This window comes from Serpula lacrymans (assembly GCF_000218685.1).
Source record: "Serpula lacrymans var. lacrymans S7.9 unplaced genomic scaffold SERLAscaffold_3, whole genome shotgun sequence".
NCBI lineage: Eukaryota > Fungi > Basidiomycota > Agaricomycetes > Boletales > Serpulaceae > Serpula > Serpula lacrymans.
The window spans coordinates 3,006,279-3,025,288 of record NW_006763292.1 but is presented as its reverse complement, the minus strand read 5'-3'; the positions used below and the strand labels follow the sequence as shown (position 1 = coordinate 3,025,288).

The window sequence follows — 19,010 nt, the reverse complement described above, 5'->3', positions numbered from 1 at the left end:
ATCCTAAGATCAACTAGCAGACAGGGGTTGTCACATTGTCACGTTGCCCTCAGGAGTGTGTAAACTTGGGTAAACCGAATCATGTCCGTCACAATGAGCGTCATGAGAAGATAAACGCTGGTCACGTTTATGAGCTCAGATCTTTAGAAAAGATCAACGATGACGATGATGAAGTAAAACCCGAAGAAGAGATAAAGAGGCTGGTACCTCCCGAGTACCAAAACTTCTGGAAAGTCTTTTCAAAACATAAATCAGAGTGCTTCCCAGAGGCTAAGCCTTGGGACCATGCTATAGATTTGAAGGACACCTTCAAACCGAGAAAAGGACACATGATACCACTCTCTGCTCCAGAAAGATCTGAGGTATCAAGTTTCATAGACGAACAGCTTAGAAAGGGTTACATCAGACCTTCCAAAAGCCCTATGACGTCCCCGGTGTTCTTCATTCCTAAAAAGGATGGTAAGAAGCGTATGATTATGGACTATTGTTATGTGAATGAGCACACGGTTAAAAATGCGTATCCACTGCCTTTGATCAGTCAGCTAGTAGACAAATTGGCTGGTGCCAAGATCTTGACAAAGATGGATCTCAGATGGGGGTACAATAATGTATGAATCAAAGAAGCAGATGCTTGGAAGGCCGCGTTCACGTGCCACCGAGGATCCTTTGAACCCCTCATCATGTTCTTTGGGTTGACCAATTCACTGCCAACTTTCCAAAGCATGATGAACGAGATCTTTGCGGATATGGAAAACTGTGTCGTCATTTATGTTGACGATTTCTTAATATTTACAAAGTCGGACGATGAGGCTGAGCATGACAGGATCGTGCAAGAAGTCCTTCGACGCTTACAGGAATGGGACCTATTCATCAAACCCAAAAAATGTAATTTTAAAGTGAAGGAAGTAGACTTCCTCGGTATGATCATAGGCCAGAACGGAATCAGGATGGATCCTGAAAAAGTTCAAGCTATATTGGACTGGCCAGAACCTACTCGCGTCAAAGGAGTTAGGGCCTTCCTTGGCTTAGGTAATTTCTACCGAAGATTTGTTGAAAACTTCACAAATGAGACCGTTGAACGATCTCGCTAAAAAGGACATTGTTTGGCACTGGGGCACCAAAGAACAAGAAGCTTTTGATAAGCTTAAACAGGCATTTACAACGGCGCCCATATTAGCATTTCCAGAATTAGACAAAGAGTTCCGGCTAGAAACCAACTCTTCTGATTTTGCTACTGGGGCTGTTCTATCAATTAAATGCCCTGACGATCTTTGGAGGCCTTGTGCCTATTTATCGCATAGTTTGTCGCCTACAGAGTGCAACTATCAAATATATGATAAGGAGATGCTGGCCATCATTAGAGCTCTAGAGCACTGGCGGCACTACTTAGAAGGTGCTAGGCACCAATTTGAAATTTGGACCAATCATAAGAATCTGGAGTATTTTATGATGGCCCGAGACTTGAACCGAAGACAGGCCCGCTACGCGGTATACTTGTCAAGGTTTAATTATAAATTAATTCATAAGCCTGGAAGTTCTATGGGGAAAGCGGACACTTTATCCAGAAGAGAGGATCATGCCAACGGCATCAAAGATGACAACAAAGGTGTTACTTTTATAGACCAATCAAGGGTTGCCAATATTAGAATCGGGCAGGATTCCGATCTTCTGGAAGTCTTCAAGAAAGACATCTCCTCAGAAGAGAAGGCGTGCCTTGATGGCAATGAAAACTATTTATGGGAAGATGGACACTTCCATTTTAAAGACAAAATCTATGTGCCTGAGTCCGCAAGGATCAAGGCAATAGATAGACATCACGACACTCCAGTAGCTGGGCACCCTGGGTGGCAACGAACAATGGAGTTGATCTTCAGAAACTACATGTGGCCTGGCATGGTCAAAGACGTACAGGAATATGTAAAATCCTGTCTGAGATGTGCCATGGCAAAGAATTCTCATCAACCGCCGGCCGGTAAACTTATGCCGAATCCGATACCAGCTGGTCCCTGGCAAGATATATCGGTTGATTTCACAACGGACCTGCCCGAGTCAAATGGGTATGATTCAGTAATGGTGGTAGTAGATCGCTTCTCCAAAGAAGTGGTATTCATACCCACCAATAAAACCATTATTGCCGCTGGTACGGCAGATTTACTTAAAGATTTTGTATGGTCTATCCATGGGTTACCAGAAACGGTTATCTCCAATAGAGGACCTCAATTTGCTAGCAAATTTTTGAAAGAATTATGCCGGATGCTGGGCATCAAACCTAAGTTATCAACGGCCTTCCATCCGCAGACTGATGGACAAACGGAGAGACTCAACCAGGAGTTGAAACAATATCTCCGGATATTTATTAATGACAGGCAGATGTATTGGGCCAAGTGGCTAAAGATAGCCCAGTTCTCATACAATATCAAACAGTTGTCGGCTACAGGAAAGGCACCATTCAAGGTTACTAGATTGTACCTCCCCAGAATGGGTGTAGAACCTGGTAAAAGCAAGAACGAGGCTGCTGGGAACACGGCCAAAGACATGAAGTCTGTCTTAGACAAAACGCGCAAGGCGCTGTTCAAAACTGCAGAGCAGATGAAAGACAGGGCAGAGCGTAGACGCTCTAAGGCCCCTGACTACAAGGTCAGCGACCTGGTCTGGTTAGATACCGACCACTTAAAATTAAAAGATCGGCAGTCTAGAAAACTGACCAAAAAGTGGATTGGCCCTTACCGAATTAAGGAAGTCAAACCCAACGCAGTGGAGCTGGAACTCCCAAAACGAATGAGGGTAGTACCCACATTCAATATTAGCCGTGTGAAACCCTACAAAGGGCCGCTGCCGGGACAGCGTGTAGACCGGCCCGGACTGGTTGTAGTCACCCAGGAAGGTGAAGAAGAGTTCAAAGTCGAACAAGTAGTGGATGCACACTTGAAGCGTGGTAAATTAGAGTTCCTAGTCCTATGGAAGGGCTATGGAGACGAGGACAGAACGTGGGAACCAGAAGCCCATCTGGACAATTCCCACGATGCTGTGCGCGAGTTTTATTCTAAGAATCCCTCAGCTCCTAGGAAGCTTAGAGGCATGGATTCAAATCTTTTTAATTCTCTTTTTCAACCTATGCCCGAAAATTTAACCACTACCTCCGGTATTTGGTCTTGCCTGGAAGTCGAGCCTTAGAAGGGGGGTAGTGTTACGATAACACAATTTTCAGACCTTCCCTTTATTTTATATTCCGCTTTAACCTTGTACTTTAGCTTTCACACATGGTGCCACGCGGCACTTCCCCTTTTATCCAAACTCCCCTTTCTCGCGCCGCGTTGCCTTTCTTCTTATTATAGACACAGCTCTCTCACACAGCGGAGCTGACCATATGGGCTAGGCTCCATGACATCATCAGCCACTGTCTCTATCAACTGTATAGTACACATGTACAAATAACCCTGTAGTAGTATATATACCCCAATAGATCCAGGAGACTCCTCAGCGAGTCCTCCTGTTGTATACCAACTAACTCTCTGCATCTTAAGGGGTAACCACTCCCTCTTCATTCTCTTTATAGTGTGTTCCTGTGTGCGCCAGAGTAACTAACTCTTGGTTGTTACATCAGCAGATGGAATTGCAGCTCGGCCTCCAGGTTGATCAGCCAGAAAGCCTAGAGGATTGGTATTATGATGAATTGTACACAGACGAAGGTGACAACAAAGGTGAAGACAACATCAATGCTCAGGCAACTATTTCTCAATCCTATCAGTTGTTTCAGTCATTCCAGCCGTCCTAGTTGTTCCAGCTTTCCCAACCGTTATTGAATCTCTCTCATCCATCTCAGTCATTGAATCTTTCTCATCCATCTAACCTTGATCTTCCATCACATCATCCGTCCTCTTATGCAATCTCCTATCCATCCTCCCATTCCTCATCTGACTTGGCCACCATCTCACTCCTATCCCCCCTTCTATCCCCCCTCTCATCCAACCCAACCACCCCATCCCCAGCCAGTGCAGTGGCCAATTGATGCACCATATGCACACGAGGTTTCCAGCCAGACGTTAAGGCGAATCACTCCGCAACGCTTGCAAGGCTTTGACTCCACAGACAACTCACTCCAAGGTTTGCAGGTGGTAGTTCAAGAGTGTTACAATTTCTACTCCCTTTATGAACTAGTTATTTTTCCTTACTCATTGGTTATACCATCGGACTGATGACTCATTTCCTTCACGTACATTTCCGTTTTCTTCGCAGACTACATTACCTAGTATAGTAGTTAGCCCTCAACAGGCAAGCCTCCCCTAGATAGGACCTAACTCCTATCACTGATCTTATTTCCTATAAATACCCTTGTAACAGTAGTAGTATTTCTTCAATACAATTCTACGCAGTTTACACTTACAAAGCTAGACTCCTAAGATCAGACTTCTACTCAGAAGAAGACCAACTCTCGTTGGAAGAACTCTACTCAGAACTACACCCTCAAACTTGTCTTCGGATAAGTCCCTTTGAACCCTCGAGGAATCCTCAGACTTTGTTAAGCACTTTGTGCATAACAAAGAGTGCCACAGCTTGGGTATGGCACCCCCTTGGTTGCATGGTGTAGCGCCCTCTGGGATGCACCTTGTTGTAGCACATCTACCTCGTCGTCAAAACGAGATGGTTGCAGGAGAATGGACACGTGGAATTTTCAAAGTAAGTTCCTATTTCACAGTAACTATATTCTGCTCACTAACATGCTAATCAACTAGAGAACAAGACAGACCCGTGACCTCATACCAGAACGGGCCCAAAAACAGGTCCATAGCATTAACACCCTCCTGCCTACACCCCCAATCCCCCCAATCCCCCACCCTAGTGTGCCCCCACCCTTGCGCCCAGAGTCAGCAGCTGGGCAGATCGGACTACTTGCACCACAGCCTCACTCAATTCTCCCCCTCCGCCTGTACAGCCGCTCGCAAGTGAGGCAACTTTCACGAAGCTTGACAAGTCAGGAATGGACCTTGCAAAAGTTGAGATCCTCAAGAAGGTGTTTAATGTTAGGGGTATGCCTGAATGGGAGGTTGGAGGGAGCATTGTGACTAATTCACTCGACACCGCTGCTCACGCGCACTCCATCAAAGGCCCCCCGTCATGATCTGCTGGGAGGAAGAGGTCTGTGTTCAATAATCTGGCCCTTTTATGAGATGGAGCCAAGGCCCTGTCAAAAGGAGCCTCCGTATTAGCTACCAAATGCATGTTAACATTTGGTCCAACAAATCCAAGGTCCAGCATTGTGCCAACATTTCGTGTTACGCTCTACAAAGACCCCAATGCCGTTTTATGAACCGGGTGATTCAGGTAAGAGAACCTTTCTCTTAGATGATCTTGACTCACTGTATGTTAGGATCCAAATCAGCAACCGCTGATACTATACTTCAAAAACAATGTCTTCCTTTTGGTTGTCCTCCACTTTGTATGGTGTGGCGGTTACACCCACCCCCCCGAGTCTCCGGTGTCACTCAAGTTTGCATTCTGTAACAACCAAGAGTTAGTTACTCTGGCGCACACAGGAACATACTATAAAGGTGGTGATGAGGGAGTGGTTACCCCTTAAGCTGCAGGGAGTTTGTTGGTATACAACAGGAGGACTCGCTGAGGATCTCCTTGATCTATTGGGGTTTATATACTGTTACAGGTTTTGTTTGTACGTATGTACTATACAGTTGCTAAAGGCAGTGGCTGGTGCTGTCATAGGGTACAGCCCGTGTGACCAGCTCCACTGTGTGAGAGACTTTTAGCTAAAATAAGAAGAAAGCAATGTAACGCGAGAAAGAGGAGTTTAAATGAAAAGGGAAAGTGCCGCATGGCACGGAGTGTGAAAGCTACAGTAAAGGTTAAAGCGGAGAATGAAAATAAAGGAAAGGTCCGAAAATGTGTTATCGTAACACATTCAGCATCATAGGAGCTTCACTATCCTGTTGCGTGGAGGAGTTGGTACACGGGACGTACCATCAGGAAGATTTTGTGATGTCAAAGTTTGGTGAAGTATACAATTATATTATAGAATTTGTGGACCACATTATCATGCCTAACCCACCTATGCATGCCCAATACAAAGCTTTGTTAGTTCATTTGATTTCACATGGCAACACTTTGTTTGCAGCTGTCTCTTGTACCATCTTTTAGCTTTCATTTCGCAGCCATGTACTAGTACAATAAGATAAATGATTGTTCAATCTATATGATTTCATGTTATCATTACTTCAGAGTTATCTAAGCCAGCACATCAAACCTACACACTCTCCATCTCATCTTATCACAGTGAAAGATATCGGTCGTCCAAAAAAGGCAACACAATGATACCACAACGGGGGATGACACACTGAATCGAAACTATTCCCAAATGGCTCTGCTTTAAAGTCACTTGAAAGCTTTAAAGTCGCTTATAAAACTGAGATGAGTCATGTAGGCATAAGGCTAAGGAGGCGCTTATCGATGTGCTAATTTACTTATGCGTTTATTCCCATGCCCCAATCCCCCCATCATCAATCATCGCTTCATCCTTGCCGTTCTCTCATCCACAATGTCTGATCACAACCAACCCAGTCCCCATATTGACGCATCCAGAGATCCTCATCAGATCGAACAACATACCTCCCTACCAAATCCCAGTGCAGGCATGTTCAATGACTCTGCAAACACTCAGGCTCATCACAGCGCTTTCAACGAAATATCCGGAAGTCAGAACTGCGTTGTAAACAACATCATGAACAGTCCTCATGGCAAGTACAACGTTGTGTGGCGCGTGTCACCCTTTAGTTCTGAGCTGAATTCTTGATGGTCAGCCACGCCGAGCTTACACCAGTTGCTACAACCAGTCAGCGCTTCGTACCAGAGTCGCAGTGGGAGAAAGGCCCGATGCTTGCAAGGCACTCGGAAGAGTGTCCTAAAAATAATCAAAAATTGGTTGCGCCGGACTAGTCGTCCAATTTGCTGGCTAAATGGCTCGGCCGGATGTGGAAAATCGACAATAGCACAGACCATAGCAGAATGGTGTGTTGACAAGAAGAGACTTGGCGCCAGTTTCTTCTTTTTCAGAGGAACAGGAAATCGAGACAAAATATCACGCCTAATTCCTACACTCGCCTTTCAGCTCTCAACTGAAGTCGAAGGCATGGAACCGTTAATAAAAGGCACCCTCGATAAGGAACCTTCTATACTGAATGATTCACTCAGCTATCAGTTTGGCAAATTGATCATGGGACCCATGATTGCATGCTCAAAGAAAAAATGGGATATCCTCAAGCGGAAACGCATGGTAATAGTTATCGACGCTTTGGACGAATGTGTACGTCAAGACGGAGCATCGATGGAGGAGTTCATTGACGTTGTAGTTAATGCCTGTGAGGCCAGGAAAAGTCAGGTCCCTTTTCGTCTTTTTATCACAAGCAGGGTTGAAGAACATCTCCGTAAAAAACTTGAAAGCCCGGCTGCCAAAGATGTTACGCTCCAATTGAAATTACAGAATTTCGATGCTGCAGAGGATATTCGCACGTTTTTTCAGTTCGAATTCAAAAGGATATATGATGCGAATCGCTTACTTATGGTTGCGGATAAAGTGCTAGAGCCTTGGCCCTCTCCAGAAATCCTTGACACACTCGTCGAAGAAGCTGCGGGATCCTACATCTACTCGTCCACATTCGTCGATTTTGTTAGTGGAAAGGGGGGTATGCCGCATCAGAAACTTCTGGACGCCCTGAAAGCACATGGCCTAGACAAACTGTATTCCCAGGTGTTCTCGAATGCTTCGTATCCGGGTGGGGCACCTGTTTCTGTAGCTGATCTTGTACGGATCATGGGCACTTTCCTCCTTATCCGACGTCTACTACCTATCAAGGATCTTGCTACCTTGTTAAATATCCCCCCACGAAACCTTGTGGAGTCTTTCCTTAGCATTCAGTCCATCCTTCTCATCCCCGAATCTGACGATGATCCGGTACAACTGGTCCACACATCTTTACGGGACTTTTTGATGACCCCAGCACGTTCGGGCAGCTATTTCATCAATCCTCCTATTTGTCATCTTTCCATTGCAATTAATTGCCTAGATATCATGACGAAAAATAAGACGGAGTTCTGGTTTGTAGATGAACCGTTGCAGTACGCTTCCACTTGGTGGCTGGATCATCTTCGCAAAGCATTGTCTGAAGGGGATCAGTGTCTTTTGGATTTACCTTTATTTGTCTCACTTGAAGATATTCTAACGAACTGGGCTAGTAGTTCTCTTAATCCTTGGCTGCATTCTATGATTTTCCTTACGGTCTATGACGCGGCACAGCGTATACAATCACATTTTTCGCCACTGGCACAAGTAAGCTGCATCGTCGACGCAAAGTATGTCTGACTGAGCTCTATATAGGAACTCTCGCAATATCCCCAAGGTTTGCAGTTGACGCTAACTCGCTTAAATGATATGCTAGACCATACAATTGTGCGGATCATCTCCTATTTTACATGGTCCATAATGATGAAGCGTCTTGAACCTTTGCCCTATTGGCGATGATTTTAGCTTGTACGCACAGTACTCGTGTTATGCATAAATCTCACTAATAGGTTTGCATCTTAATAGCTGGTGCGTGTTTATAGCTGCAACAGAAAACTACGTGTCTGAATTCCGCGTTGCGCTTTGATCAACAGATAGTGAGTCCAAGATTCCATGGACTATAATTTATGTGACCTATTTTCACTCGTTTCGATTTGTTTTGTAGAATGGATTTGCTGATTATGTAAGTTCCTCTCGTCTTTGTAAGTCAGACATTTGACTGACTGTCATGGCCTTGGTGATATTCTCAGTGTGCACGTCCCTCTCCTCACTTTGCAAGTCAGACATTTGGCTGACTGTCATGGCCTTGGTGATATATTCAGCGTGTACGTCCCTCTCCTCACTTTGAGAGCCAGACATTTTACTGGCTGATATGGCCTTTGTGACATTCTCAGGCTGTATGTTCCTCTTGTCCCTTTGCGAGGCAGACATTTGGCTGACTGTCATAACCTTCGTGAAATTCTCAGCTTGTACGTTCCTCTTGCTCTTTGCGAGCCAGACACTTGGCTGACTGTCATGGACTTATGGTGACATTTTCAGCCCGTATGTTCCTCTTGTCCCTTTGCGAGCCAGACACTTGGCTGACTGTCATGGTCTTTGTGACAACATCAGGGTGTACGTTTTTCTAGTTCCTTTGTGAGCCAGACATTTGGCTGACTGTCATGGCCTTTGTGACACTCTCAGCTTGTACGTTCCTCTTGTTCCTTTGCGAGCCAGACACTTGGCTGACTATTACGGTCTTTTGGCGTTCTCAGAGTGTACGTTCCTCTTCTCCCTTTGCAAGCCAGACACTTGGCTGACTGTTATGGCCTTTGTGACATTCTCAGGGTGTAAGTTCCTCTTGTCCCTGTGCGAGGCAGACATTTGGCTGATTGTCATGGCCTTTGTGACATTCTCAGGGTGTACGTTCCTCTCCTCCCTTTGAGATCCAGACACTTGGCTGATTGTCATGGCCTTTGTGACATTCTCAGCCTGTACGTTCCTCTTGTCCCTTTGCGAGGCAGACATTTGGCTGACTGTCTTCGCCTTGGTGACATTCTCAGCTTGTACGTTCCTCTTCTCCCTTTGCGAGGCGGACATTGGGTTGACTGTCATGGCCTTTGTGACATTCTCAGCCTGTACGTTCCTCTTGTCCCTTTGCGAGGCAGACATTTGGCTGACTGTCTTCGCCTTGGTGACATTCTCAGTTTGTACGTTCCTCTTCTCACTTTGCGAGGCAGACATTGGGTTGACTGTCATGGTCTTGGTGACATTCTCAGCTTGTATGCAACCATCTCATGTGTGTTTTGATGGGAACTTTACTAAGTGCATATTATTATAGATTGTATGTTTTGCATATTTCTATAAAACTTACAGCTACCTTTATTGTGACCGGTGATTTGTAGATTGTAAGGTGCTTTCTTTAGAATATCTGTACATTAAGTGCTAACGGAGCTGGCGTATTGTATATGTAATGTAGGAAGTACGTGTTCTGATTCACTGCTCAAATCAGTCGATTTCGATTAACTAGTCGTTTTGTCCACTTTCAGTGGGTGTGTTGTTTCTGCCATTTGACCTAGAGGACATTTACTTAAGGTTATATATTTTCGATTGCCAGCGGGTAAGTGAATCTTTATTATGTCATTCATAAATCTCTAACAGCTTCATACTTTTACAGACGGATCGAAAGAACAAGGGCAAGCCCGAACCGTCTTCTATCTTGAGTAAAGCTCTCCTAGGTCTGTTTCTCAGCGTCAAAAGTGCGACATTAATGTAAGCCCATCATCTTCTACACAAGGGCTATGAATTTTAAGCATCGTGGTTTCTGGCGTGGTCGGACAATTTTTGAAGGTGCATTACCCATATGAACAATGCAATATATGGCTAATTGTCTGCAACCGTTTTTCCTTGTTAGTGGAGGTTATCCAGTATCATGGTGTTTACGTCGTGTGTGTCGAGACCAGACCGGAAGAGGATGAAAGAGAGAGAGAGAAGAGTGCTGGAGAAGGCATTTTTTGTCGTGTTCTGTGATGTATTCAACATGCCAGGTTGCATGTGTTCCGATTGTTCGAACTGCCGTTCTGTCAATCCTTGATTCTTGATTCTTCAGTTTCAACAAGTTTCAATCACGGTGTAAAGATCCTCTTTGAAGGCTCGTCTCAAAATTGCTCGGAAATGCTATGGAACGTGCAAGGAAGAAGCTCAAGACCGCTAATAGCGAGCAGTGATATTGGTTATAAGGATTTTAGAGGACACCATCTACAAAGATCCAAAAGATAGCGCGCCTTCGTTCTCGTTCTTCTACATTGGGATTGTATGCTAAGATGATAGATTATAAACATGCTTGATTCGACCATATCCACTTGATCACATTGTCTAGTGTAGTGACTGACATAGCACCAGACGATTCTGAAAACATACTAGGACCTGTTTCCATGGCATAGTAGTCAGTTGTCAGTTTCGCTATTAGAATGATAGAACTTGCCCAATGTCAATGACACCTTTATATGTATACTGTCCACGATATTCACGAGCAAAACACAAAGCCTGAATTCGAGCGTTTTACTCGTCACAGTTGACTACAACGTGGTGGAAGTCTTTTACAGAGTTCTAGAGCACAGGGAGCACCTTCTGCGTCCACACTGCATTTCTGCCCACAACAAATGGACTTGAACGCATGCGCCAATGGAAAGGCGGATTATTGAGCGCTAAAATTGTGACCCACATTCAGCTAAGCATGTATTTTGGCACTGAGAGACACCAGAAATCAGAGTACAAACATAGTCAAGACAACAGAAAAACGTACAGGATGCATGATTGATCTATACGATGTCATCTCGAGACTTGGGTGTACTTTGCAAATCTTCTGCAGTCACGACGACGTGGGTTTGATGAATTCTACAAATGCAGTATCGAGGCGGTGGTGTCGGCTACCGCATCGCGATGATGATACTTTAGGATCAGTGCGCTATATCTTGCCTAACTAACTTTGGTCTAACTCGTTATTTTTCGAGACAGTTGGAGATGTCGGTGCATTGCAGTGGCTTTGCCAAGTGGACTGCCGGTAAGTTCCGTGCGAAAGTCCTTTAGTCGTCTATCCAGTCATCGGTCATGTGGTACACTACGAGCAATTGCCAAAATAGCAAGTTGCAACAGTCTAACACCAGAGATGCAAATGGAAAACTTTCACCGGTGTGCTCCAAGATTGAACAAAGAATCAAAAGGTAAAAATATACATGTTTGGTCTTTATCTATTCTTCACTGCTCGTCTTTGTGGGATTGCATTTCCCTGTCGCACAAAGGGAAAGATAAGTGGCAGCTCTGGAACAGCCAAAATTATCTGCAACAGTCAAAGAATAGGCTTACTGTGATTATGATGTTACGGTCATATCCTAGAACGGGATGGTTTGGCTCATCCCATAAAGGAATAGTTATGCGATATTAGACCCATTGTTTACCTTTTCACTCCCAATTATGGTCCGGAGCATAGCCATAGTAGGCTTTCAGTCAGCGCTGTGCTTTTGGTATGTCGCACCAAGTGATTTCGGCGAATGCTCGTAGTGGTAGCATCTGAAACGCAGGTGAACAGTCGCGTATACAACATGCGAGTCGACGTCGAGTCGGGATTGCATGATTACCCTAGCCTTTCCCATCGTGAACATGATCCGATATACTATGTGAAGGCTAAAACAAAAAAAAGCATAGCGATTCCGAGTCATGCCATGATAGTGACCTGGGAATATGCCTTCTCGGTATAACCTATCTTTCCAGGAATCGATGTACATCATTCATCAAGGTTCCCTAGGCAAGTTCTGTCAATAATCATGCGGTCTATTGTGAAGCTGACCGTGACTCAGAATAGTGTCGCGGCACATTGAGCTCGTGTATGCTTTCTATCCAGCACTGTCGATTCGAAGTTTGGTGTTATCAGCCTGAGTGCATTCTGCACCCTGAGTATGCACTTTGAATGTCGCGGACGCCTTGGATAATTGGAAACAGTCACGCCAGGCCTGCGAAGAACTGGTCCGGCTGGCAGGGAAACAAGTGACACTTGTAGCATCAGTTGATGTCCACACTTTTTTTGTCAGAGGGTTCGACGCATGTAGGGAAGCAATAACGTTCATTCAGGAGTACCGATCGGCCAGGACCAGTGGTAATCGAACAACTCACCAGTTGTGCAGCGGGTCTCTTCTTAGGGACGGCAATCGCAATGCGCTTTATGGAGCAAGATGGTCCCTGTGGACAGGTTGAAGGACGTACTTTCTGGCATCCCGTTTCGACATGTCATGGTGCTATCGTCAAATCGTTCAGACCGCCTTTGGCAGGATATCGTGTGGCGGAGACGTGGTACAGCCTGCTGGTTCTGCAGTACAATCATTGCTGGGATCAATAGTGTCTGCGGACGAAGTCGCCGTTGCCAATTGAACCCCTTCAAAACTTGGTCCACCCTGATCAAGGCCATCAAAGTTGTTTCTTTTCTAGAACGTCTATCATATGTTATTTCAGTCAATGGGGACCAATTGATATACGTTGCACACTCCTCATTTGTCTGATGCCGACCGGTATCCTTCTGATTTTTATATGTCTCGTGACACCGCGGGCGCAAGGCACTTGGCTCTCTTGCGAGCTTGTTTACAGATTATGCAAAATGCAAGTAGGGGTTCGAGGTCCGAAGTGGTCGGCGCGAAGGCGTCTCACGCCGTCAATGCACTCAAGATAGATCACCATATCAAATATGCATATCGGTATTGGAGGGAACACCTTGCTCGTTGTGACTGTGTCAGCAGCGCGCTATGGATATTTCTCATTGCCGCTTCAGCCCCGTATAACTCTCGTGAGTTCTTGTTCTTCAAAGCTCCAATTGTTATTTATTATTTAAATAACAATAATTTGTTGTTATTATAGGATCAGATGTCATTTTTTGAGAGCGACACTCATGAGCTGCTCGCGACTAATTCAATAATGTTGTTCAAAATCAGGAATCAGCTCAACAATGTACATAACAGTGGTCACCAGGTTCATTATCACGACTACAATTTTTATCTTGTGCCAGGTGCCTTGCCTCCGCACACCAGAAATGCCTTTGCTTTCTATTCTCCATTCACTTCGCCCCCAATTTATCCCCGCTATCAGGAATCTATTTGCCTCTCATTGATACCATCACTCCTAACGTGGTTCCATTTTCCGATAACTTCGTACAGGTAAGTAATATCTTCCTCACTGGTTCTTGGACTCCCCCCCTTTTCTGCCGTTCTTTGAGCCCATCGCGCCAGGACCCTTTTTTCCCAATCATACTTGGACTTCACATTTCTTTTCCCTCGTAGCAGGATCCCAGGCTGTCGTACATAATACTTGGACTCCTGATCACCTCATGTAGGGATCTCAGGCTTTCCTCTCCTACCCCAGCAGAACAGTGCCCCAACCCCTCATGCGCCGGCAATGATACTGTGAATCCTCATTAATCACATGACACGCGCAGCACACGCACTCCTAAGCATGCTACGATCAAGTGCTAGCCAAGCCAGAACAAGAGAAAGAATATGATATCCTCGAAGTATAGAGAAAAATTCGAGGAAATTCATTCTGTATTTTCTATCTAGCTTCTTAGAGCGCATTCTGTTATTGTATGCGTGATCAGATACTCCATTGCGCCGAAAGAATGCGGTGCTGGAGTTGAGTTATATTTCAAAGCCATTATATCAATGGTCTGACATGTAAGGTATGAGAACTCTGGAGGAGGCAATCTAGGATTGTCAGCCCCATAGTAGACGATGTACCAGTTGTTGTGGGCAGGTCCAGAGGCGTTGAATGTCCCAAAATTACTCTCTAAACAGAATGATATGCGCATCAAAACATTGTGGAGAGATTGGCTATGTGCTATTCATGGCAATGATCTATTTTAAAGTATCACATTTATGGGTATGAGTTCTCCACTCGATATGGAGCAGCCTATCTGAATTTGTTGTTATTCCCTGCCATTTATTCCAGTGTCGATGGCTTAACGTTTAACATCGGCATTGTGGAAACTCTAGCTTCTCAGTAAGCATTTATCCTATCGATGATGTTAGCGTTAATGTTATCAACGAGGGTGAGGTGGATGAGTAAGGGCGAGTAAAGATCAAGGAATATATTAGGATACAGGTTATTAACCTCCACTCGACGAAACGAGTACAAAGTTGCGATAATACAGTTAAATTTAGCTTATCTGGATCATGGAGTTGCAGTGCTGAAGTAACTAAGCAATAAGTTCGAATGGTAAGAATGATTATCGTCATGACACTGGCGCAGCGAGTGGTCGGGGATGCCCATCCACATCCATGTGCAGCCACAAGCAAAGAGAGATCAGGCGAAAGACTGGATTTCTTTGGATAGAACGGTGAAAAAAATTGGCGATGTGTGGGTCGAGAGAAGATTGGGTTCCGTCGAGGACAATTGACAACCAGCGGGATCGTTGGGGCATCAGAAAGTTACTTGCACGTCGCATTGATTCCTGGATATTTAAGTCGTACTTCCCGTGCAAGAAACCCGACCCTCCTGCTCAGCAAAGACTCCCTCTGAGTCGGAACATGCCCACTGTTTGTGATTGATGTCTTCTACTGTTTCGGGCGCCGTGTTTGTATGCCCAAGGGGATATCTTTGACTTGCATGGTCCAAGGAATCTGTTTTGGTAGGAATATCACCCTGACGAAGTAAATGAGTAAGCCGTCCATTAGACTATGGCGAACTGGATAATTCCTTCTCTGGAGCTGGGTGTTCCCGCCATGAGTAAGCACGTCAAGTCATGCTGGCGCTAGACGAATGCTGTCTTTAGTATATTTGCGTATGTCGTTGTCGTGTATAACAGCGACCGTACAGATCGAGGCTGCGGCGCTGTCCGTAACTTTCCTTAGTAAGTGGCGGGTGCGGCATCCGGATCGAACCCTGTCACCGCCACCGACAGCCGCGGCCGGGCTGGCTAACCTCTTCGATTGTGAGCATCGATCGTACGCCTCTCGTTCTATAAGCTTCAAGCTTCAGACTGCACCCGTCAAGAGATCGGGGGATCACACACTGCACAAGGTTGCGTTCGACGTTAATCCGCCCTCTCGGCCACGTTGAGAATTCGCGATGGTCGTGTCCGGTCAACGGTCAACCTCAGTACGGTCATCGCACATTCAACGGTTCATCCATGGGCCAAGTATAAATTACATACCTTCGAACGCAAGTCGATACAACAGCACCAACCCTGCTCGAACGAGAGTCCATAGTACACCACTTCAAAACGTGCTTCCAAGTATTCGTCACGGTTGTTGTCGAGAAATTACAGAGGACGACAACGTTCGTTCTGAGCCGCTTCATAGGGACCTATTGCACAGCCCTCGAGGGTCGCTTAATTTCAAATCGATCGAGAGGAGGCACATGCCAAGGGAGGTATATTCGCACACAGGGTACTAGATAGCGATATACCAGTTGGCGCGGCTTGATACGCCCAAAAGACATGAGTGCTTACTCATTATACTATACTTTCTTTTTTTCTACGATGGGCCATCTAGATGTGACTACCCTTCGAGACCCTTGGGGCCCTTAAGAGTTTGCCTAAGAGAGTAGGCAGCGCGTACGACAGATCAATGAACCTGATATATATATTAGCCGATGTTTTTGTGAGTCCTTGCTCTTGCTCTGTTTATAGCTATCACAGCGCTCACATGTGGACTACCTATACCTCCCGACCATTGCAATATTATGAAGGCGCTTCAGCAACGAGCGTCCCCTAGCCTTTTCACACGAAATCAAGCGCAAAATCAGAGATGATTGGATCAAGCCATCATACCGGACGTCTGATGGGTCGATTCAGTTGTGGTCGACGCAGAACACTTCGAATACCGTTTAACAGTTCGTGAGTATAACTCATAATCTCTCAACGTCTATTATGAATTTGATATGATCACATATGGATATCCCGATGAATATGCAAATGCCCCATTCACAAATTTCTAGGTGCCGAAGCCACCACCTGTCATCTGTCTACAGTATGGCCTCATCGCCGTGAATGTCGAATACATATTTTGTGCGATTGGCTATTCCGTGGAGACGCGGGTACTGTCCTACAGGATGCAATTGGAAGGATCATGTGCACGGATCCGTTGGAGGGGACTAGTGAAGTTATGATACTTAATCTCTTCGTAGCTAGGCCAGAGTGGATAAAGCCCAGCTGAGATGGATGCATACGCTTGCTCTTACGATAGGGAGCTGTGCACCGCAGCTATTCGCCTCCTTCTATCATCGAATTGCGAAACGGCGCAATTGCACACCGCGAAAGCCAGGTGGGCGTAGCACCTTTACGCATCACGTCAGACATGCAGCAGATGGTGATGCTCGCTACTCGCTCGCGCAATCATCGAGCCAACCCGGGGGATGCACGGTATGTGTGGGAAACACGATTGTTCGATATGACTGATACGCACCAGAGGAGATTTGTAAGCTACTGGTAAGGCACGGTGAGAAGACCAACATGAATAATGGCGTGCAAAGTACCTCTCTCAACCCACTTTGCAGCTAAACACGGGATGGTGGAGGCCTATGATAAAGCTCTAGTTCGACAGGCATGACGTACTTGCCAACACCAAGCACAAATCTCCAATTTCTTCCGCAGTTGACAAGGAACATGAGAAGATAGAAGATTATCAGATTGTTGTTGACAAGGCATGACGTGGACGTAAAACTCGGGGAGCTATTATGGTTGGACGCCACTGTCACTAGCTCAAACCGACCGGCATGTGCAGATACTCCAAGTCGTTAAACACATGCCAGGTGCCAGCACGATTAAACCACCGCCGGTGAGGTATAACATAGCCATTAATATAAATGATTTGTATTGTGACGCTCGCCAGTAGTCGACATTGATAAGGGACGTGGAGGTTGTTCGAGTGTTGTGAGAAAGCCTAGGATACACATCAATACTGGAGATTGGCAACAATAAGTTGGACGTTCCTTTCAGTCGCGGTGGGGGAAAGGTGGACAGTTACATGGAGATATTAGCGAGGCTGAATGATAGATAACACTATCAGACACTGCAGCCGCCAGGGGAAGGCAATCGATGCTGGGGCTGGCCAGACTCGGTATCAACCAAGGGGACGAGGACAACTTGACACCAACGCAGAAAACAAATAAGAGTGTGTGCGTTGTGCCCAAAAGTATCCAGGAACTGAAAAGGTAGAGAATAAAAGCGACACCCGATAACATCGATGCACACGAGAATGTAACTGTTTGATGCCAAGGAGGATATGTTCGTTATCATGGGATAATGGGATATATATAGCCACATTGTTAATGATTCTCTTTGTTCATTCGAGCGTTGGATGGCGTTGGACTGTTCGGCGGATATTCGTGAGCGACGGTATAATTGAATGATCGGCGATCATCATCAGTAATGTTGCAGAGTATTTATTGGTAGCACTTTCTTTCTCGAAATGATAAATCATAGATCCGACTCGCAGAGAAGCACACTAAACGCCTCACATGCGACAGGGCAAAAGCCTTCGAGTCTAGAAACCTCGCTCATCGGAACGATGATACTGAATGTCTTCGAGGCGCCTGAAGGTCCAAGGATACGCGACATACAAGTCCACGTGTACAATGTTTTTCAGGGACGACAGAACCTGATGGTATTACGCTACCGCGACGGACAAGGAGGGCCCAGTACTTGCTGCCCAAATAGTTCAAGAATTCCGATGAAACTCCCGGATATGCTTCCCAGTGTAGTTAATCCACAAAGACACCAATGAACAATTCCAACTCACCCGGTGCACTGCTGTTCGAGTCGTGGATGGCACAATTTACATTGAGATCCACTAGAAGACCACTTTTACGAGATGGAATGAATGCTTTGGGTTGACATGTTGACAGGGGTATCAGAACAAGTCCACGTTGATAAGGGATGACTTGACGGAGGCACTTGCGAAGAACCGACTTCTCTGCGGCTCGGTACCCACCCAGAGACCGACTGTTCGTGATTGGGTGCTCGATGGTATCGAGGCTTATCTCGATTCAGGACATTCAGTTGTTAAGGTACAGGAAGAAATACACATTCTAAGTTTATAGCGGTGAGCCACAAAGCCAAGTGGACAGTGCTACTAGCAGTATACGCGGAGATAACACAACAGCCACAAACGCATTTGGCTTACCCGAGCCTCAGCCTTACAATGGCCGTCACTCTCGTACTCCACCTCTTTCTGCATTTACAGACACTCTCCACTGTGCACTGCATTGTAGTAGCTCAGCGCTCATGGCGCTCAATATCGGCTTCGACCGACTGGCAGCAACCATCTCATGATCCCTGAAACAGTTGGTAATATAGATAGTATCTGGAGATGAAGTTTGAATCCACAAATCCACAAGGCCGTGGCGAGGATATGGGGTAAGCCTATCTGGTGGCGCTTCTCAGTCCGACTCGGTCCTAGATCCTGTAGTATGATCTCAGCTAGGT

At 45.7% G+C, this 19,010-nt stretch overlaps 5 protein-coding genes across 5 annotated transcripts; 4 read left to right on the top strand and 1 right to left on the bottom strand.

Annotated features, from left to right (window-relative positions):
• Nucleotides 1-4,560: 4,560 nt before the first annotated feature.
• SERLADRAFT_434740 (uncharacterized protein) lies at nucleotides 4,561-5,119 on the top strand (the record flags this gene model as incomplete). The annotated part of the gene is made up of 3 exons (XM_007314988.1): nucleotides 4,561-4,677; nucleotides 4,734-4,839; nucleotides 4,902-5,119. 3 exons carry the CDS (start codon nucleotides 4,561-4,563, stop codon nucleotides 5,117-5,119), a joined length of 441 nt encoding a protein of 146 aa, XP_007315050.1.
• Nucleotides 5,120-6,547: 1,428 nt separating this feature from the next.
• SERLADRAFT_434739 (uncharacterized protein) lies at nucleotides 6,548-8,527 on the top strand (the record flags this gene model as incomplete). The annotated part of the gene is made up of 4 exons (XM_007314987.1): nucleotides 6,548-6,750; nucleotides 6,810-6,930; nucleotides 7,004-8,335; nucleotides 8,384-8,527. The coding sequence occupies 4 exons, from the start codon at nucleotides 6,548-6,550 to the stop codon at nucleotides 8,525-8,527; spliced, it is 1,800 nt and encodes a 599-aa protein (XP_007315049.1).
• A 219-nt stretch (nucleotides 8,528-8,746) lies between these two features.
• SERLADRAFT_406234 (uncharacterized protein) lies at nucleotides 8,747-9,805 on the bottom strand (the record flags this gene model as incomplete). Its single annotated transcript, XM_007314986.1, has 2 exons — nucleotides 8,747-9,077; nucleotides 9,303-9,805. 2 exons carry the CDS (start codon nucleotides 9,803-9,805, stop codon nucleotides 8,747-8,749), a joined length of 834 nt encoding a protein of 277 aa, XP_007315048.1.
• An 82-nt stretch (nucleotides 9,806-9,887) lies between these two features.
• Nucleotides 9,888-10,487, top strand: SERLADRAFT_381030 (uncharacterized protein; the record flags this gene model as incomplete). The annotated part of the gene is made up of 4 exons (XM_007314985.1): nucleotides 9,888-9,957; nucleotides 10,096-10,166; nucleotides 10,224-10,396; nucleotides 10,461-10,487. Coding segments are annotated over 3 exons (166 nt in total), but the record flags the coding sequence as incomplete, so codon positions are not given.
• Nucleotides 10,488-15,261: 4,774 nt separating this feature from the next.
• On the top strand, nucleotides 15,262-15,643 carry SERLADRAFT_434737 (uncharacterized protein; the record flags this gene model as incomplete). The annotated part of the gene is made up of 2 exons (XM_007314984.1): nucleotides 15,262-15,310; nucleotides 15,390-15,643. The coding sequence occupies 2 exons, from the start codon at nucleotides 15,262-15,264 to the stop codon at nucleotides 15,641-15,643; spliced, it is 303 nt and encodes a 100-aa protein (XP_007315046.1).
• Nucleotides 15,644-19,010: the final 3,367 nt, after the last annotated feature.